This window comes from Lynx canadensis, chromosome B3 (assembly GCF_007474595.2).
Source record: "Lynx canadensis isolate LIC74 chromosome B3, mLynCan4.pri.v2, whole genome shotgun sequence".
NCBI lineage: Eukaryota > Metazoa > Chordata > Mammalia > Carnivora > Felidae > Lynx > Lynx canadensis.
In genome coordinates, this window is record NC_044308.2 from 64,777,564 (window position 1) to 64,799,342 (window position 21,779).

Sequence of the window (21,779 nt, forward strand, 5' to 3'; positions counted from 1 at the left end):
GGTGTTTTTTTGTTTGTTTGTTTTTTCCAATGGCTTTTCAGTATCTCAATCTATGATCTTGAAAAGTTGTGGTTCTTATTGGCAGGAAGACACATGCAGTGAACTATAGCTTTAAGAATTTGTTTAATTGATCAAGTTGGTTGTTTACATGTAAAGCTAAAATTAGTGATTAAATGGGCATCTGCTTTTGCCTGCTCAGTATCCCTTTCTCTTTTTTTGAGGGAAGTGAGGCCCTTTTTCTTACAGAAACACATTCCATTGAGTTTAGATGGAGTTAACTTCCTTAACTCTTTTCCCCCTAACCTCCTCTATCCCTTATAAGAGGTTGGAAATGTGATTTCACAGATTCATGCTTGACCAATCAGAGCACTCCCATTCCTTAGGCCACACTGAGTTTGGGGCAGCGGTAGGCACTTGACCCCAGCTAAGGCAGTTTCTCTGAAATTGCCTGCTGTAGCTATTGGAAAAGATGGTTTCATTCTACCAAGGCTGCTAATCTTGTACTATGGGACTTAGGTTGTTGGCACTTTCTTTCCACTAAAAGGAGAATGCCAATGCAAAGAGAGAGTGGGGAAATCCCAGTGGCATTGCTTTGAGACTCCTGGACCCAGCCATGCCAGAAACCGCAGATTTTTGGTTCCATGAGGCAATACCCCTGCCCCCCCCCCCACTTTATTTCTGCAAATTTACAAATTAGCTTAAGTTAAGGTCACTTATAACCAAAGAGTTCTAATATAAGCAGTGAGCAATCTTCTGCATTGCAGGGATCCAGTCTCTCAGATTTTAAAGATTTTCTAGAAGAATATATCAATTCTAACTTTGCTGAGCATCTATGACATTGTTTCCCAAGTAGTCTAGTTTGTTTACTGTCTGGTGCTATTTAGCTTATCCTGTAGTCCTAGAAATCTGTTGACAGAGCTTTCTACTGGGCAAGATCAATCTTGGAAAGACAACTGGAGATGGAAGATAATCAAGTAGACAGACCCGAAGGGAAAAGCTGAAGGAAACCTCTTCCCTCCGCAAATTCCGCCATCTCTTAGTCTACAGACTCAGACACCACTTGTCTTCTTTTGCTCAAGATTATTTCTTATGTATCAGTGGGGTAACATGTCCTCTGTCTCAAGTGTGAGAGATGGAAAGAGGAAGCATTTTAGCTTCCACAGGATGCCCCTGCTCAATATCTTGGGCAGTGTGTTGATAAGGAGATCTGGATTTATAAAACATATGTGGAAAAACAAGTAGCCCAGCAGTCTGATGAAAAATAGGGTGGTGGAAAAGACATATTGAAAAAACCTGAAAAGAGAAAGTCAAGAAACTGTTAACCAGAGGTTAGGAAACCAGGAACAAAATCAAACTTATGCCTAAATGCATGTCTGGCTCCTTTTTGATCTTCAGATGTCTCCCACTAAGTGTTGTCTTCATTACGAACAACCCCTTATAAAGGCAGCTCCTTCCCATACTCTGGCTAGCCAGGTACTCTCTCTTTCATCACCATGTTTGATATTCTTTTAGTGTTTATCACTGGCTGAAATGATCTTGTTTTATATTTTGTTTTATTTTTTTGTTTTGCAGAGTTGTTTTCCAAAGTATTTTGCACCAATTTGTAACGCATCAGCAGGGTATGTGTTTCTGTGGGTCCGTATTTTCTCTAACACTTGATATCATCAGATTTAAAAATTGTGCCAAATGTGTGTAAAGTAATGGGCTTAATTTGCATTTCCCTGATGAACATTGATGCTGAACATCTGCTCATAGGTCTTACATGTCTGCTCTTGCCCATTTATCTAGTAGGTTGTTTGGGCTTGTCTTACTGATTCGTAGGAGTTCTTTATATGATCTTGATATCAGTCCTTTTCCATTGTGTGTATTGTGAATATCTTCCCTCTACTTTGTAACTTTTATTTTCTCTAAGGTGTTAGAACAAAAGTTATTAATTAAAAAAATTTTTTTTAACGTTTCATTTATTTTTGGGACAGAGAGAGACAGAGCATGAACGGGGGAGGGGCAGAGAGAGAGGGAGACACAGAATTGGAAACAGGCTCCAGGCTCTGAGCCATCAGCCCAGAGCCTGACGCGGGGCTTGAACTCACGGACCGTGAGATCGTGACCTGGCTGAAGTCGGACGCTTAACCGACTGCGCCACCCAGGCGCCCCAAAAGTTATTAATTTTAATAAAGTCTAGTGTATTAATCTTTATTTAGAACCAATGTTTTTGTGTCTTAATCAAAAAACCATTCCCTACATCCAGGCCTAACAGATGTTCCTATTTTCTACTAGCAGTGTATTCTAGTTTAAAATATGTCCACACATTATTCGATATTCTGCCCTTTAAGAGACTCTCCTCCCTTGTACTGTGGGCTGGACTTAATGACTTGGTTCTCAAGAACAGAGTATCATGGAGGTGACAGTGTGTGACTTCCTAGATTACACACTAAAACCATTGCAGCTTCCTCTTTCCTCTCAGGAGGAAGCCAGCTGTCATGCTGGGAAGGATACATAAGCAGTCCTGTGGAGAGGTCTGTGTAAGGAGGAACTGAAACCTCCTGCCAACAAGCAGCAACATTTGGCCAATGTGTGAGTAAGCTACCTTGAAAATAGATCCTCCAGTCTAGCCTTCTAATGACTCTAACTTGGCCAACATCTTAAAAAAGTTTTTTTTGGTAAATGTTTATTTTGCAGAGAAAGAGAGCACAAGCTGGGGAGGGGCAGAGAGAGAGAGAGAGAGAGACAAAGAATAAGAAACAGGCTCCAGGCTCTGATTCAGATGCTCAGCCACTGAGCCACCCAGGTGCCCCTGGCCAACATCTTAACTGCAACCTAATAACAGATGGTGAGCTAGAACCACCCAGCTAAGTGGCTCACAGATTCCTAATCCACAGACATTGTGAGATGATAAATGTTTGTTGTTTGAAGACACTAAGTTTTGGGGGCGCCTGGGTGGCGCAGTCGGTTAAGCGTCCGACATCAGCCAGGTCACGATCTCGCGGTCCGTGAGTTCGAGCCCCGCGTCAGGCTCTGGGCTGATGGCTCAGAGCCTGGAGCCTGTTTCCGATTCTGTGTCTCCCTCTCTCTCTGCCCCTCCCCCGTTCATGCTCTGTCTCTGTCTCAAAAATAAATAACCGTTAAAAAAAAAAAATTAAAAAAAAAAAAAAGACACTAAGTTTTGGGATGATTTGTTATGTGGCAGTAGATAATGAATGTCAGTTTTTAAAGATTTTTTTTCTTTTTGGACATTTAGTCCTTAACATATCTGGCCTTGCTTTTTATTTATTTATTTTTTTTATTTTATTTTTTATTTTTTTTATTTTTTTTATTTAAAAAAAAAATTTTTTTTTCAACGTTTATTTTTTTGGGGACAGAAAGAGACAGAGCATGAACGGGGGAGGGGCAGAGAGAGAGGGAGACACAGAATCGGAAACAGGCTCCAGGCTCTGAGCCATCAGCCCAGAGCCTGACGCGGGGCTCGAACTCCCGGACCGCGAGATCGTGACCTGGCTGAAGTCGGACGCTCAACCGACTGCGCCACCCAGGCGCCCCTGGCCTTGCTTTTTAAATATAGTGTGTGTGTGTGTGTGTGTGTGTGTGTGTGTGTGTGTGTATTTAAATGTGATCCAATCTCATTATTTCTCATCTGAATAATCATTTTTTACCCTATTTTATTTTATTTTATTTTATTTTATTTTATTTTATTTTATTTTATTTTAATGTTTGAGAGGGAGGGAGGGAGGGAGAGAGAGAGAGAGAGAGAGAGACAACGTGAGTGGGGGAGGGGCAGAGAGAGACAAGAGAGAGAATCCCAGGCAGGCTCCATGCTGTCAGCACAGAACCTGCTATGGGGCTCAAACTCATATCATGACCTGAGCCAAGATCAAGAGTCAGACGCTTAACTGACTGAGCCACCCAGGCACCCCTCCCCTACCTTTATTGAACAATTCTTCTTTTCCTCTGTGACATACAATCACTGTCACATATCAGAGTTCCATATATGCCCTGTTTCTATTTCATTGGTTGATTTTATTCCTGTGACAATATTACACTATTGTAATTAATGTAGCTTCACAGTAAGTCCTCATAACTGGAAGGGCACGTTCCCCACTCTTTGCTCTCCTTTAAAATTGTCCAGGTTATTTTTGAGTTATTTACTCTTCTATATCCAGTGTATTTTTAGAATAATTTTATTAAATTTAATGAAAAATCTTTTGGGCAGTTTGGTTGGAATTGAAATGAGCTTATCATTTGAAGAGAATTGATATATTTATGATTATCTCACTATATTTCTCTTCTTTCATTCATGTTACTTTTCATGTTTCCTAGTGAATTTCTGTAAATTCCCCTTATAGTGGTCTTGATTTTTTCTTAAACTGATGAATTATTTTGACCTTGTGGTTTTACTATGATTTGCACAAGCAAATTTCTACTTTTTCCTTTCCTGTATAACCCTTACCCAGTTGTGCTAGGTTGCTGCTTGAGGCAGCACCAATTCACTACCTACCTCCATCCACCAGTCAAAAACAGCCCGTTCCTCATCAATAATTGGTCTTGGTGATAGGAGTTAGGATCCATTATAGTATAACATCTTGGTCAGAATTAGAATCAGAAAACGTTTACAAATCTCTTCCTAGTATTCTCCTTGAAGCTGAATACAGTATTCATAAGAAAGTTCTGGGATGTTATTCCCAGAGAAAATCCTAGGCATAATCTACCTTTATTATCTCTTGAGTCAGTGCCCAATATACCAGTGCCCCATAGGATATTGGAGCAGAGCAAGAGAAAGACCCTTCTAGTTTGATATGATGAGCTAGATTTTTAGGATATTGTCAGATTCTCTTCAGGATACCAACCCTCTTTTAAAGCAGATACTTCTTACCCTGGGAGCCCATGCGGGTAATTTCACACTAAACACTGGTGTCAAATTATAGGCGAAGGCAGCCTTGGAGTTCTAGGGCAATTCTGCTAGCTTTCAGGGAGTATTGTATTTAGGGATATCTGAATATGTAATAATGAAGGGGTATCCCCCTTGAGCAAATTTTCCAGACAATTGAAGCTGACCTTTAAGCATCAATAGTTTTACGTTAACCATTTTGATGGAACTCTGTCTAAATCATATTTCATGCCACTTTGAATATATGTTTCTCTTTGCCTTCTTAAATAAATTATATTGAACATAATCTGACCTTTTCTTACAAATGCAGGGGCTTCATGAGTGCCAATTTTACTTTGCTATCACAGTGATTCCCTCAGTACTAATATCTGCTCGGTTGTTTGAATCTTGAGCTCTTACTCAGTTTAACAAGTATTTTTGAGGAATTATGTTCTGGGTACTGTTGAGTGTGATCTCTCTTTCATAATCATTTTCTCTCATTTGCTGTTAAGTAGGGGTATACATGGATTTACAACTCTGTAGTATTTCTAATGTAACATGTTGACATTGTATTAAGTTTACAGGGGACACATCTCACACAATAGTGTGAAAATCCAATCATCTTATGAATCATAAAAAGGATCCCCATTTCCAATCTTGATGTTATTGGGGAGCCAGATCCATCAAGCTAATTCAACTCATTAAAGGGAAAAAGGAATAAACATGAGATTTGCCACATCTATCTTAGGTAATAAAGTTCTTATTTCTGATTACTACTAGCCTATTAGCTTCTAAAACTGGAAAATTGAGATTAGGGATTGCCTTGGGATGAGGAAGTCATACGTTAGAAGTGAGAAACTTGGTCATCGACACTAGTTTGTTGACTTCACTCTGGGGGTATGTGTGTGGGTATGTCTACAAGGGTTTCCTTGTCTAGACTTTGTTGTCTGCCAGGATGGCTAAGTGGAACTCCCTATTTTCCAGGAAGTTTACTCAAAGGTGTCTCCTTACCTTTTACAGAACCAAGTTCCCTTGTTTTGGAGAGAATCATCCTGGGAGAAGGAAAGACATTAATAAATAAGCAATTTCTGGAATCTACCATTCACTGTCAAATAGCATTCAATGAGCCATTAGTTAATGTTATATTTAGATAATGTCTTGCAATTTTTTATATGCATAAACAGATGGAATTTTCAGAGACAAGCATATATATTTGCTTGTATGTATGTGTAATTTTGTATTAGTTTTTAATATATTGATAGAAATGAATGAAAGCCTGAAAAGGCAAGGTAGGTTGCCCTTTTTTGTATGTAAGGTCATACAGCTAATAAGTGGCAGGGCCAGACTTGGAACCTGGGTCCTTTGAATCCACATTACACCCTTACCTCCTGCTTAACCAGTAACCCTTAAAGAAGTTTACAGGCTATGAAAACCACACAAATGTATTCTAAGAGAAGTTTTAAGAGTTCTAAAAATATAAAGATGAGGATATTTCCTGGATTTCTGTGGCATCTCTCTTCCAAAATATTTTCTCAGCTATTTCATTTTCCTTTTAGCTTGCTTGTGAGATAAAAATGAAGAAGTACAATCACATTTTAAAATTGTGAAAATGATGCTCACAGAATTGGAATTAGAAAGAAACTTTCTGGGTTACGAATTTTGTTCCCTAGCTTGAGTGAGATTAAGCAGCATGCCAGCTGGTCATTTGCTCAGGCAGGCTGTAAAGGTTGTTCAGACATCATAGGTCATTGAACCATCATGGGACTCTGGTAATCTTGAGGAAGATTTTTTTCTCTGATAGGTGGTGAGAAGGAATACTTTGATTAGTCAGTGAGAATAGATGATGGGATATATCAGGGAGCATGCCAAGCTTGGTTCTAGAGAGGTGGAGTCCAGTTAATTTCCGGAGTTTTGTTGTTGCTGTTGGTTGTTGTATAATATGCAAGCTTGGGGCCAAAATAACTTGTTCAGAATAATGGGAACCATGGTCACTGTGAACATGGTCTAATATCCAAACATCTGGATGACCCCAACGACAATAGATGATTGTTGATATTTGCTTTTTAGGAATAAAATACTTATTTTTTTTGAAATTATGAAGACTATCTAAATGATAAAGTTTCTGGTGAATGTCAATTTTGGCTCTAAAGCCAATATAAGTTACAAAATTAAAGTCTAATGGAAGTTTATCTTTTTGCCACCACAAGATAAGAAGCAGGCCAAGAGGATGCTCTAAATCCAATTGTGTTCTTTAGACTGTTGCATATATGCTAATGACATCATGATGTTAAATATGAACAGACACTGAAGCTGTTACATAAAGAAGTAATGACTTCTCATGTTTTAACTCATGGGCTAATTCTGGTATATGCCCTGGTGCTCTGTGTAGTGAGAAATTTGGGATCCTGTTGGGATCACCAGGAAAGACCATTGTGATTATGGGAGATGGGAGGAGTGTCCTGTCTTGGCCTCTTCTCCACAAGAGTGTTCCTTCAGTTAATATTTCTTCCTGCTTCCATTCTAAACTCTGTGAGGTTTGAGGCTAGTTTCTTTGAGAACAAGTCATTTGCATGGTTCTGAGAGAAGAGAGACCATTGTCCCATAGCATCTTTGTATGTTTAGGGTTGGAATGCTTTAGAATTATGTGTGCTACTATTCTTGGAAAATGCACATGAGAAGATTGGTATGTGTCTGGTGGCTTATAGTGTTTTGGAAACTCCCTTGAAGGTAATGACCCTGAGAAAAGCTGAAAGTGGACTGAAATGGTTACCTTATTATTTTGGCTGCTACACTTTTTTCTTGCAGAATTCATGCTCAAGACTTTTGATCTAGGAGAGAAAGAACCAAGGTGGGAATTGAATAAAGTACATTTAAATGTTCATATTACATCATGGTTATTTAAAAAAGTTTTATATTCTAAAGCTATACTGTCCACTATTGTAGCCAATGGCTACATGTAGCTGTTTACATTTAATGAAAATAAAAAAATCACTTCCTCCGTCACAACAGGCATCTTTCAAGTACTCAATAGATGCATAGTGGCTACATACTAGATAGCACAAAAAATTCCATTGGGTAGTCCTGTTCTAAAATCTTGGCTTAGTAATGAAGCCATACTTAATGTTCAGAAAGGATCTCAGGAGACTTGAAGGTGTCCATTACGGGTAAGGACCTCTAAGTCCTGGTGCCCTGGCCCCCAGGCCACAATGTGGACTAGCCTATTTAGAGGCTGTATGAAGCCTAGGTCTTTTTCTCTTAATCCCAAGACTCCAAAATATTTAATACATGGAAATACTTCCCATGTGAATTAAGATTTAAATTTTAAAGAGGGTCAGGGAATGGAAGTGAGGTTTTTGGTTTTAGTTTCTCACTATTTAGACTCTTGACATACTCAAGGAGTATTTTTTTTTTTTTTTGCGGGGGGGGGGAGGCTTTTCTCTTACTCTAATTTCTAATTTTAATGTTCATAGTTTAATATAGTATACAGTTTGCGTTTCATAATATGATTGACTTAGTTTGTGTCTGGAGATTAGTTTCATGCCTATTCCATATGGTTGAATTTCCATACATTTTGGGGAAGTGAGGATGGTATTAATTTTAAGACCTTTATTATAAAATTTAAGGAATGCCCATTTTATCAGGGTGCCAGACCACTAACCCTTTTTATTTATTTTACTGTACTTTATTTTATTTATTTAATTAAAAAAATTTTTAATGTTTATTTTTGAGAGAGAGAGCGAGCGAGTGCGCAACTAGGGGAGGGGCAGGGAGAGAGACACAGAATCAGAATCAGGCTCCAGGCTCTGAGTCGTCAACACAGTACCATGCAGGGCTTGAACTCACAGACCAGAGATCATGACCTGAGCCCAAGTTAGATGCTCAACAGACTGAGCCACCCGGGCACCTGACCATTTTTAAAGCACATGTTCTTGCCCTTAATATAAACCTGAATAATTGACAGTGTGATTACAATTATGAAGGAAGATATGTTTCTGCAGTCTGTTAAGAAAGATAGGAGAAGGACCTGCATTTTTAAATAGATGTGGTTGAGTGGAGGTCAACAAGATCGCTAACAGAGAGGAAAATTATGTGGTGTTGGGGCTCACTGAATTCCAAATAGGAATTGGTCAGAGAAATGTTTGCTCTGACTCCGGCTGAGATGGGGTTACCACTAAAACCAGGATGTTCCTTTGTTTGCCAAAGCTCACACTTCTCTCTCAAGGAACCGAGTCTCTAGTTCTTCTTCCATTTTCCTCAGAGTTTCCTGGTACTTCTTCAAAGAGAAATAAAAGAAACCACAGTTACTTGCTAGAAGCCTTATGTGCTTTTTGCTGTTAATAACCATGTATTACAGCATTGTCATGTGAATGTTTGGTATTCCCACTGCCATTTTGTCTCCTTTCCCAGTGCACCAGCCCCCTACTACTCCAGATCTCTTACTGCACTTCACCACTGGGCAGGTCCCTGTGGTTATTGGGATTATAAACAGGAAAAGTGCTCATTATTAATTTAAGAGTTCAGAGCTTTGGAGATGAGGGCAGTAATAGAATGATTCTAGTGGTAGAGTGTCATCCTCCCTAAAGGCCTTTGTAATGCCACCTTGAAGCATTAAAATTGTTGCAGTGTTCTTTGAAAAGCCTGGTTTCACTTCATCCTGTACCTTAACAAACGCATTACTATCCCTTTACAGAGAAACTGTACCTTTATGCAGAGGGCCTGATCTTCACAGAGCTGTGCCACAAATGTATAGTCTTCCATTACCTGGGAAGTCAAAATTCAGTCTTAAATTTTACTCAGTAAGTTGCTATAAGAATAGTAGTATACTTGTTTCCTCTTAGGCCCCAGGCCTTAAATGTGCTTTTCTAATTGTTCTAAATATGTATTTGCTGTATGTATGAAACCATGCCTTTTTTTTTTTTTTTTTTTTTTTGTGGATGAACAGGCTGTACTTAACAGTCCCGATGGAAATTACTTGGGGACAGTTGGGAGAAAAATAGATACTAATTCATAGAAGGTATAGATTATGGAGAATATTCTGTAAAAAATGTGAAAAGAGAAGGTAATCTGGGGGACTGTATTGACATGATGTAATACATTCCTTCAAATCTTGTGACCAAAGATCAAGTTTTCCTTACTGTGGGAGAAGGAACATTGAAGTTATTGTCATTTACCTTGGTCAGCTTTTGCTCTTGGTCTGCACAGGAAGCTTCCAGCTGTTTTAACTTAGCCTATAGAAAGGGAAAGAGACTGGTAACTCAGCCAGGTAAAAGCAGGATTCCATTCTGAAATGGGATCGCAAACATTATCTCATAGGTGGTTAAAGTGCGTCAGGACCAATTTTAGATGTCTTTTTAATGGAGGGGAGTCAACCTTGAGATGAGAGGACACTTGAATTGAATCTAGTGTGAAGTAGCACTAATTTGGTGTGTATGAAGATGTTACGTGGCTGGAGCTTAGGGGCGATTGGTAAGAATGAAATGAGGTGGGGAAAGGTAGACATGTAAGAGATTACAATAGGCCCTTATAGCTTCTGGAGAGTTTGGTTCTTTATTCTAATTGCAGTGAGAAGCCAGGTGAGAGCTTAAAGTTGTAAAGATACAATCTGGTTTGTCTTCTTTCTTGTTTAAATTTATTTAAAAAATTTTTAATGTTTGTTTATTTTTGAGAGAGAGAGAGAGAGAGAGCGCGAGAGTGAGTGAAAGAGAGCAGGGGAGGGGGTAGAAAGAGAGGGAGACACAGAACCCGAAGCAGGCTCTAGTCTCTGAGCTGTCAGCACAGAGCCAAATGCGGGGCCCAAACTCATGACTGAGATCATGACCTGAGCTGAAGTCGGACGCTTAACTGACTGAGCCACCCAAGTGCCCCTGGCTTGTTTTCTTTGTAAAGAATAATCTTTTCTGTGTGTGGAAGGTAGACTGTTTAGGTCTAAGTATAAAGGCAGGAGGACTAACTAGTTAGGAGGCTACTTTAGCATCCAGCTGAGGGGTTATGGTGGCTTGCAAAAGGGCGGTGTAATAGTAGTAGAGAGGAAAAGATGCATTTGGGGTATATTCTGTAGGCAGAGGGGACATGCTGCAGGCTTTCCTCTCTTCCCTTTTCAGCTCTATTGTTCCCACTTTCATTGAGCTACCATTTTTTTTTTTTTTTTTTCACATTTGGACTCTTCTAACAGTTCCTTTCCCCACCAGTCAATTACATCTAGGGCCAGACAGCCAAAGGTGCTATGGGCTGTATTTTATTTTTTTATTTTTTTTTTATTTTATTTTTTTTAATTTTATATATATTTTTTTCAACGTTTATTTATTTTTTTTTTTGGGACAGAGAGAGACAGAGCATGAACGGGGAGGGGCAGAGAGAGAGGGAGACACAGAATCGGAAACAGGCTCCAGGCTCTGAGCCCAGAGCCCGACGTGGGGCTCGAACTCACGGACCGGGAGATCGTGACCTGGCTGAAGTCGGACGCTTAACCGACTGCGCCACCCAGGGGCCCCTATGGGCTGTATTTTAAAGACAGTGGCCTGAGTCACAAGGAGTTGAGGTGGGTGTCCTATTAAACTGCTGAACTGATCACCAGCATGCAAGAGGAACAGAAGCAAAAGAGATAATGTATATTTCATAGAGTTAGAGATACAACGTGAGAATTCTTCAAAATAGGTGGACAAAAGGGAATGATTCAAAGCGTTAATAATACTCTTTAGGGCTGGGCTGATGGCTGCCAGGAAAATAATGGCCATTGTTGTGCCAGGAACTCTCTGTCTGGAGTCTGTCACAATCAGCTCACCTGACGTGGCCAGCATAGCCAGACTTAAAGTGTCACCGCTAGATTCGGGCAGACTTGCTGTTAGCAAAACTTGTTTTGGGCAGAAGAAGGAAGAAAATCAGTCTTCTAATCTCTGCAGTTTTATGGCTAGGATAATCAAGGAGCTTTAAGCTCCTTTCTAGTCTTAGCTCAAGTTTATTCCCCATGTACACACAGGCTCCTGATTTCTCTCTTTCCAGATAAGTGTCCTGGATAGGCATGCCCAAACAACTTACTTGAAGGCTTTGACTTCCTCTTTTTTATGTCTATCAATGCTAATTTGGCCACCAGAACATAGAGCAGTAATTCTCTATTCTTTCATTTTCGATTTCTATTTTAAATGTGTCTATATCTTCAGAGTCTTCATACACACAGTATGGGCTTAAGTATGGGCTTAAATGTGGGGCTTAAGAAGCAAAAGAGATTGAAAGATAGGGACAGTGTGTTTTTCTGCTCTTTAATTTGCTTGTTCTTAAATGACATATATAAAAATAAGTATCAATTAAAAAAAGCAAGATGGGGCCTGGGTGGTTCAGTCAAAAGAGCACGTGGCTCTTGATCTCAGGGTCATGAGTTGGAGCCCCACACTGGGTGCAGAGATTTCTAAAAAAAATAGAAAAAATAAAAACCTTAAACATCATAAAAAGAAGCAAAGAAAAATTAGATAAGGCAAGGACAAAGACATATTCCTACAGAAATTATCAATAAGAATTGAATCTGCCTTCTGAAAAAAAAGATCTCTAAATCTTGCATCTTTGATCAGATGGGTTATGGTTGTGCTCAGGTGCTTAACTGTGAAACACAATTAGGGAAATGGTAAGCCCTGTATGATGCACTTAGCAGTTAGAGGTCACTATATACTTGAATGACCAGTTGAATGAATCCTTTGCTGGATTGGAGTCAATGACAGGGTGTGTAAATTACCTAGCACACAGTAGATTTACAAGTCCAAACTCTGCCTCTATATGAATTCCTGCATATGCTTCTGCCATACTTTTAAATAATCACCTTAAAATTGTGACTTTTTAATGTTTTAGAACTCCAAAAAAAGAATATTTTATATACACAATTTCATTCAGTTTTCAAACTGAGGCTGGGAGGAACTGATTAAATTGCTCAACTTCATATATCACACTAAGTACCTCTGGGTCTGGGATTTAAATGAGGGACTTCAACTACCTCCAATGTTATGTATGTATTTGTGCATTTGTGCCCTCTTTTTGATGGAAAGAGAACAAAATATATGGCTTCAGAGTGAAAGCCCTTACTAAGGGCAGAGGAGAATTCAGCATTTAGTAGCCCAGGTTTAATCTGGCATGGCTGAAACTACAAAGAATTTATCCCAACTTTGACAATTGTTTCCACTTAAAGATTTGTTTTCCTGGTCACGCAGACCAAACCCATTCGAGATTGCTTTTTTGTTTACCTTTGACTCTTCTGGGGTTCCTTTTAGATCTTCTTGTTCACACTTGGTTGCCTTATGTGATTTCCTTGTAAGCTGTGGTTTCAAACAGAAAAAATACATTTCAAATAAAAAATATATCAAATAAAAAAAATATAGCAGACAAAGACATTCTCTGATGTGTGGGAGACAGTAACTTGGCCCAGATCAAAGCTGCCAGGAAATGGTCCCTTGATGGATACTTGGTGTCTTTGGGAACATCTTTAATCTACCTCCATTTATTCTCACTAGTTTTGACCACCAAAGCTGCTCAAAGCAGGAGTACTTCCCTGAACCCCTAATCCATGACAAATTATTCAGGCCTGTGGCATGGGTCAGAAAGTAGGGGAATCATAAAGAAATCCACTGAATTTTGACCAGTTGAGGTAGAGGGAATACCTGGACAAAGAAGAAGGAATTTTTAGGAATTAAGTGTTTTTAAAAGTCTCTATTGAAAGCAAAATTAACCTCTCACCACAGAGGTCCCAGTCAATCCCTTTAGAAGCAATTTCCTTGTGATAGAATGAAGAACCTATGGGATCACTGAATACCTGGGATGCCCTATCCACTCTTTTCAATTTGACACTTGCAGGGATAATCCATGGCACTTTGGCCAGGAGACTCAGCCTCAGGAGAGTGGATTAGTAGTAGTGCCCAGGCCCAGCACAGGCCTCTCTGACATGTGGGATCTTCTGTGATTATTTGCCCTCCCTTGCCTCTTTGATGAGTGGTGCTGCTGTGGGGACACCAGGGAACACAAAAGCCCCATGTCACCTTTCTTTGAAGTTCTTCTATACTGTGGACCAGAGTCTCATTCTTCCTATCCTGTTGAGAGGATGAAGCAGAGTTTAAATGTGCATCTGTGTACCACCATCTTGATTTGGTTGACTGTTCTTTATTTTACCCCAGTGATATTTTACTACAGTAACTGTACCTTCCTGCATAATGTCAGGTAAAGGACCTGTGGTTTGATCTCCATACGTACACACCAACTTCCCAGGGATTGAGATGACCACATCCCCGGCTTCCCAATATTAAATATTACCAGAGACACCCTGCCCTCCACACATCCCCTTCCATGCAAGGACATACTCTGCTATGACTTTTGAGTTGACTATATTTTGTATGTAAAAAGGGGAAACTGTTGTTTTTGACAGTGAGGAGGAATCAACCCTATCAATTGGCTTTTCCCTGCTTTTTTAAACATTTTTTTAAAGTTTATTGATTTATTTTGAGAGAGAGAGAGAGCCAGCAGGAGAGGGGGGGAGAGAGAGAGAGAGAGAGAGAGAGAGAGAGAGAGAGAGAGAGAGAGAGAGAGAGAGAGAGAGAGAGAGAGAGACTCTGAAGCAGGCTCCATACTGTCAGCGCAGACCCTGACTCAGGGCTTGAACTCATGAACCGTGAGATCGTGACCTGAACTGAAGTCAAGATTCAGACAGTTAACCAAATGAGCCACCCAGGAACACCAAGCTCTTCCCTAATTCTTGCTTACAAGTCTGGCTGTCTCTTCTTCCAGCTCCTGCAAGGCTTTTTCCCTCTCTGTCATGGTGTGGTTCTCCTTTTCCCATTCTTCATCTTCAGCCAAGTCTCTGGTGTGAGCAATCTCACCTTCCATCCTGGATGATGCAAGCACACACTATGAGGAACTGACAGCCTTAGAAATAATAAAACACATGTCAGTTTTAAGGGTACTTTGATGACAATAAATATAAATCTAAAGTTGGAAACCCTTTCTTTCCTGGATCCTTAGGATCAGAATCTCTTTAAAGACAAGAAAAGTAAGATTCCCCCGATTACCACATCAAACACCCCAATGTACTTCCAGCTCAGGTGAGTATCTTTCATTCTTTTAGGATTTTCTTTGTTGTTGTTGTTTTAATGTCTATTTATTTTGAGAGAGAGAGAGAGAGAGAGAGAGAGAGGGAGAGAGAGAGAGAAGGAAATTAAGTGGGTTGAGGGACAGAGACAGAGGGAGAGAGAGAAGAATCCCAAGCAGACTCCATGCTGTCGGAACAGACCCTGATGAGGAGCTTGATCCCATTGTCATGACCTGAGCCGAAATCAATAGTTGGATGCTTAATTGACTGAGCCACCCAGGTGTCCTTAGGATTCTCTTTGAAACTTGCTGTATTATTCAGGGGTTTGAACCACAGACAAATACTGAAGAATGAAAAAGAAACTTCTTTGTTATAAAAAGATAAAGGTTCTAGAGCAAGCTGGAAAATTCAATTGTTTCTTCTCCTCCTAGTTCTTTGGATTAGGAACTTCCCACATGAAACCCCAATACTCACCTCTGAATCTCATTTTCTTTCTCTTGGATTTTGAGAAGAAGTTCCTGATTTGCTTCATCTATTCTCTGCATATCCCTTTCAAGGTCCATGTTCAAACTGTTAATGTTCCTCTTTGACTGGACCAGTCTTAAGATTTCCACTTTGTCTGACCTGTAGGCTCAGCCCCCAAAATGAATAAGGGCCAGTTATCTTAATATCACTAATTTTTGGGGCCAAAAAGGATATCTAGAAGACATATAACTCATTAGCCTGGCTATTTTTGGGAGCACACCTTTCCTTTTTCATTTTTAGGAAATTACATTTCTTAATAATGCTGTACAATTTGTTTCAATAATTCTTAACTCAGCAAAGGAGGTCTTTCTTGGCCAGAGTGCTCAGTATAATAGTGCACCTCCACTCTGGTTCCAGGAGAAGTTTTGCTTCCTTAAATAGCCTTTTGCATTGGAGAGAATGATTTTCAAGTTGTTCACAAAAGCTGCTCATGCAGTACACTTTTATCAAGTACATTTAGTCAGGAAGCTGGTACATAATTTATGATTGGACACAGGTTTATGCAGAACCACAAGAAGTTTCCACCAGCAGTTAGGGCTTCAGTCTTTTCCTACCTCCCCTCAACTGAAAATTTCTCTGCTATTGCCTACTAGAAAGCTTGAGAAAATCCTGTGGGAGTCACTCCATTGAGCACACACAGAAGTAATCCAGGTTTTCACTTTCAAGAATGCAGGTATCATTTTTGAAGTAAATTTGAATGAAATAATGGTAACTTAATGCTAGTGTAGTCTAGAAATGTATCTGGCACATGGGAAGCTCTCAATAAACTTTTCATTTTCTTGAAAATGAATTAATTCATTGAATTAATTGGTTTGTCTCTCAAATGACTAACTGGAAATAAGATAGTGAGGTAGAGGGGCATATGTATTGAGTAGGCACAAGGGACGGTTTTGGAAAAGAAATTCCTACCTTGAAGGGCTGGCTTGGATGGGGGCTTTGCAATGGCTGTCACTTCAGGAGGCCAAGGGGTGTTTGGGGCAGAGTACAGTGGAGGACAGATGGATAGGAGCTGAAGGAGAGAGCAAGACTAGAAGATGAAAGGAGGAATCAGTAGCAGACCTGCTTCATACCTTGGTCCTTGGATGTGACTTTGCATAATCGGGACTACTTACTCATAGTCTAGCTGATTGTCCTTGTGTTCTTCCATTGTAGATTCCCTAAAATACCAGCAGAGATGTATGTAATGAATTGGGGAAATGGGTCCATTTATAAAATACAGTAACTAGCCGAGAGTCCCAAAAGACAGGAACAAAATTAAGTTAACTGGTTTTTTTCCCTCCCACTCCTATAATTTGGCCATAACGAAACTTAGCTTTCTGATTCTTCTGCCCATGAATATGCTTATGCCTCAGTAAGGATACAGTGAGGATAGAGGGATAATGCTGGAAGATTCAATATACATCCTGCAGAAGATAGATGGTTCACCAACACAAAACCCTTTGGAAATGTATCCGTGGCAGTAAGCATCAATAGACATTATCAGTTGTTCTTAATATCTTTTTTTCCTCTATGCCCAGGTGCTTCTCTTAAGCCCCATGTGCATAGATAAATGTGCATAACTGCCCTGGAAAATAATCTTTCTAGCCTGGTTTCTGCAAGAATCTCCAGATATTAAGATCTTTAGTATTAAATAGGACTCAGAAAAAACAAGCAGGAGTAAATAATTTGGCTTGTTCTGCTACTTAGTTTCCTCCTTTTCTGCAATAAAGTCTACCTCCCTTCTGATGTATGGTCTTCTGGATTCTGCTCTAGTCTATTAGCTTCTGAAGAGTCTAATCTTTCCCCACTGGAACCATCCAATAGAATCTCAGAACCTTCTATAGGGTCATAATTCTGCTCTTGACATAGGATGGGTGGGGCAGTATGTTACAATAGGATGGATGGCAATGGTTTCTCCTCATTTGTGCCAAGTTCAGAGCCGAGTCTTCCCTTTGGTGGCAGTAGTTTCAATGGATCTGATTTCTAGGCAGATTGAAGGGATAGCTTCTGTCTCATTTCTCTAGCAGATTGAGCACTTTCCTTGCCCAAGCTTGACTCATATGGGAACTCTGGGTCCTAACACCAGCAGCCTAATCCCATAATGTAGTCAACTAACTACTCATTCATTCAACAAACACTGAAACTTGGAAGGAGCACCTATTTTTGCCAGGCACTGTTCTAAGTACGAGGGAGACAGAATGGGAACGAAATAGCCCAAAGCACTTGCCTTTATGGAGTTTACACTCTAGGGTGTGTGTTGGGGGGTGTAAAGGGGTAACACAATCAACAGAAAACAGAGGAGTAAATTGATTTTATCTGGTATGTATATTTTGGCCAGATTAGGCACAATTTGTAACTTTTTACGTGTGCAAGTCACGGAAACCTGAAGTTTCAGATCTTGACTTAATAAGGACTGCATTGAGTTGATTTGTGGGCTAGAGTGACTTCTTAACATACTGTAGTTTCTAACAAACTATTTGTAAAATTAATGGCCTCTGATGACCCCCATTACCATCTCCCTTCTTCCTGAAAGAAGGCATTTCATTGCTTTATGAAGCTGTACACAGAAGAGTAATTAAGTAACAATTCAGGCCAATGGCCTCTCGGAGGAATTAATGGTAGGGAGAGTTCATTAACCCCAGCTGGTTATAGCTTCTTCAGGAAATGCCCTGGACCAAGGTTATCTTGGCGATTAATGTATTGGATAGAGACTTTAACTAGGATAAAAATAAAGCTCTATCTCCTTCCTGGGGAGCTTTTCTCCTTGAGGGGCTACCAAAGGCAAGCCCGTAGGGGCAGCAGAACCCCAAGCTTGGAGCCTTGTGTGGGAGGAAGACAACAGATAGCCACTAGTAAGAATTGCTAAATCAAGGTAAAAACAGGGCCTTGGGGGGCAGGTTAAGGTCCTTGAGGAAGCCTTCCTGCTATTTGGGAGGTGGCTTTTGATTAACACCCAATGCAGCTTTAGGGCAGCTGTTAACACCGCCTTAACTTTTCCAGGCCACACCCTGACCTGCACAGAGTCGCTGCCAGAGAGTCACAGATTTTGCTGCATTGCTGCCAGGGATGCAGTGGCGTTTATGTGGAAATCTGTTGTTGAAACATCCTCTTTTGACAGGCTGGGCACTTGGGCTCTTTTTGCTGGGGCTTCACCCTCCTACTCTGAGGGGTCTGGTCAGGTGCATAAGCCTGAGAAACTGCCTGGGTCCTTGTTCTTTCTGCCCCTTCCCGGGGAGAGAGACCTATTTCTTTTGCTCATCTCACTTGTCCTCACTTTACTTTGGCAAAATCTTCTTGGATATTTTTATAAATGAGCCTGGTTTTGAGGCTCATAGCCAGGCAAGGCTCTAGAACCTCATTTTAGATCAGTTTTCAAATACAGAATCAAGTACACTATTTTCCTTATGTCCTCACTTATTTTTAGTGACTATTTCTGTACAGTCTTTAGGCTCATGAAATCTCTTTCAGTTTCCTTTCAGAATCCTTCTCAGAATAGCTTTCTCAAAAGCAGAAACTTGAACTAAACTGAAATGTGAAGCAAAAGAGAGAAAGAGAGTGTACCAGTACTTAATATTGTCATTATTTAATATCCAGTAAACTGCAGTAGTTTAAATTGGCAAAAGGTTATGTATTTTCTTTTAAAACTAAATCTTTTTATTTTTGCCTGTTAAACCCTTTTTTATAGTTTTCATAGAATAGATATACTGTGGTACTTTCCTTTTTCACTTAATAATTTTTATGAACATTTCCCAGGTTGCTATATGCTGTCTGTAATTATAATTTCAAACACTACATAAAATTGTGCTGAGTTGATAACATCCATAATCTGCTTCATCCTAACCTTCTTACCACACTGTTTACCCTTTTGCATACCTATCTCCTCTTGAGGGCCTGGAGAGTACCTATATGAATTTTCTAGAGCTGCCATGACAAAGTACCATAGGCAGGGAGGCTTTAACAACAGAAGTGTATTTTCTCACAGGTCTGGAGGCTGTGAGTCCTGATCAAGGTGCCGGAAGGGCTGTTTATCCTAAGGCCTCTTTCCTGGGCTTGTAGATGGCTGTGTCTGTTCTGTGTCCTCAACACGGGCATCTCTGTGTGTGTGTGTCTGTGTTGTAATGTCATCTTTTGAGGATGTCAGTCATGTAAGATTAGGACCCACCTTAATGACCTCATTTAAAATTAGTTACTGTTTTGAAGGCCCTATCTCCAGATAAAGTCACATTCTGAGGTACGAGGTATTTAGACTTCAGTGTATGATTTTGGGGGGACGCAAGTCACTCTACATCAGGTATTCAGCAAGTGCTTAACTGTGACCAAATTTATGAACATTCAGGTTGTTCTCTCTTTGCCTAAATAACAGCACTTCAGAGAATATATTTGTAGAGTCATTATATTTTTTCAGGTATAACCAGAGTATTAAAGTATATACACTTACATTTTTACCGGTTTTGAATGCCTATTCATTAATATATCTGTCAACTGCTTTTTACAGATGAGGAAAGTAAAGACAAGAGAGATTAAATGTCTTGTTGGGATTAAAACAGATTTTTAAAAAATCTGCCAAACCTGATACCGCATCTCTCAACATTTTCTGGTTCATTCTTCTGTAAGCCTAGGAAAGTGTAATAGGACAAGGGCATTTCCTCAGTTATAACACAGTGCTGGTATTGAGGAGCAGTTATTCTGAGTACTTCACATATTAGTGATATAATTTTCATTTTCAGTGAGGTCATTTCTTCTAAAGTAACCATGCTTGATCTCTGCTTTCATAACCCTTTGCTTTATTTTAAATTTGCTTCTCTAGCTTTAATTTAAAAAGTTTGCAGTTAGGAAGTGATTGTTAAATGGCAGATTACTAAAAAGGATAACTAGAACCTCTGCAAGCAGACTTTTGTAAAAATTTTACATTGAAATTTATTATAATTCTATACTCCCTTCTCAGTTCTTCTGTGTTCTTTCTGCCGTGTGCTGGGAATACCTTTAAATTTGCTTGTTGGTCCCTTCTGATAATTACAGAGAGGTCTTTCATACATTGAGATTTTAGGATGTCTTTTGCTTAGCAGAAGTAATACTATGCTGGAATGTTTATAGAATAAATGGCTGTGTGTAGCTTATCTTTGGCTCTATAATTCATTATTCGTCCTTTACTTAGCAGACATTTTTCTGAGCATCTAAGTGGGTAACAGGATGACCCAAAGATGACTAGAGTACTCTCAGTTTCATAAGGCTCTGCAGTGTGATAAATGTTATAATGCAGGCAGATAAAAATTGCTTTGGAATTCAGAGGGGGAGCATCTAACTTTATGATTTAGGGAAGCTTTAAAGGAGAGGTGCCTTTTGGATTGAGTTGAGTCCTAAAGGAAGAGAGAAACATTATAGATAATAGAAAGGTTACTCTAAGAGGAGGGAACAACAGGTTCAAAGGCACAGTATGCTCAGTATTGAAGGGTAAAAATTGACTGTAGTTTCTGCCTAAAGTAGCACATCCCAATGTGTGTTACATGAACAGTGGGTTGTGTGACTGATAGATTTAGGTGAGACACAGAGGTAACATTTTTGAATTTAAAATTAATTTTAAATAGTGATAATATTTAGTAAAGCTATAAGTAGTACATTAAAACTTGATTTACAGAGGCACCTGGGTGGCTCTGTTGGTTAAGTGTTCAACTCTTGATTTTAGCCCAGGTCATGGTCTTACAGTTCATGGGATTGAGCCCTACGTCAGGCTCTGTGCTGACAGCGCGGAGCCTGCTTGGGATTCTGTCTCTCCTGCTCTCCCTGCCCCTCCCCTGCTTGTGCTTTCTCTCTCTTTCTCAAAATATAAATAAATAAACTTAAAAAATACCCTTGATTTGGAGACATTGCTTTGAATGAGAATAAATTTATTTGAGTAAAAATAGTACGTGGTTTAAAGAAAAATAGTAAGTAGACAGTTATTCTGAGGGAAGATGAATGTCGCAAACATTGTGAAGGTAGAATGTGAGTAACTAAAGTTTGGGGATTAGTGCTCTAAAAGCACATGTGGCAAAGAACAGCTAGGTCGGCAGAGGAGCACCACGTACTTGTGCTCAGGATGTCGGGTTTCATCTTGAAGCACCCCAAGAGGCATTAGAGACTTTTAGGTAGAAGGGTGACATGGTCATCGTATTTGAGAAAGATAATTCTGGGGCAGTGAAGGATGGATGGGAGGAAGAAGCCCCCAGTGCTTGTCCATACTGTGCATTATGATCAGCCATCTCAGGGGAGATATTTTACTTTATGTTTCTGTTTGGAACGGAGGCTCAAGTTTTTATCATGCATTTTTTACCCCACTGGAAATTGCATATTAGAGTTTTTAATATTATGTTATTTTAT

At 39.7% G+C, this 21,779-nt stretch overlaps 1 protein-coding gene and 1 pseudogene across 1 annotated transcript; both read right to left on the reverse strand.

Annotated features, from left to right (window-relative positions):
• Positions 1–1,094: 1,094 nt before the first annotated feature.
• On the reverse strand, positions 1,095–16,593 carry TMCO5A (transmembrane and coiled-coil domains 5A). Its single transcript, XM_030317176.1, has 11 exons — positions 16,556–16,593; positions 15,393–15,542; positions 14,594–14,717; positions 13,876–13,926; positions 13,087–13,158; positions 10,033–10,089; positions 9,563–9,622; positions 9,070–9,134; positions 7,632–7,689; positions 5,873–5,913; positions 1,095–1,293 (listed from the first exon to the last, which is right to left on the reverse strand). The coding sequence occupies exons 1-11, from the start codon at positions 16,588–16,590 to the stop codon at positions 1,095–1,097; spliced, it is 912 nt and encodes a 303-aa protein (XP_030173036.1). The 5' UTR covers positions 16,591–16,593.
• Positions 5,407–5,504, reverse strand: LOC115517538 (annotated as a pseudogene).
• Positions 16,594–21,779: the final 5,186 nt, after the last annotated feature.

Bases quoted from the DNA above. Each gene is read 5' to 3' on its own strand.
- TMCO5A (XM_030317176.1), bottom strand. From the start codon at position 16,590: ATGGAAGAACACAAGGACAATCAGCTAGACTATGA. The intron at 15,543-16,555 runs GTAAGTAGTCCC...CTGAGCCTACAG, and splicing joins GACAATCAGCTAGACTATGA to GTCAGACAAAGTGGAAATCT. The intron at 9,623-10,032 runs GTAAATGACAAT...TTGACTTCCCAG, and splicing joins AAGAGCAAAAGCTGACCAAG to GTAATGGAAGACTATACATT.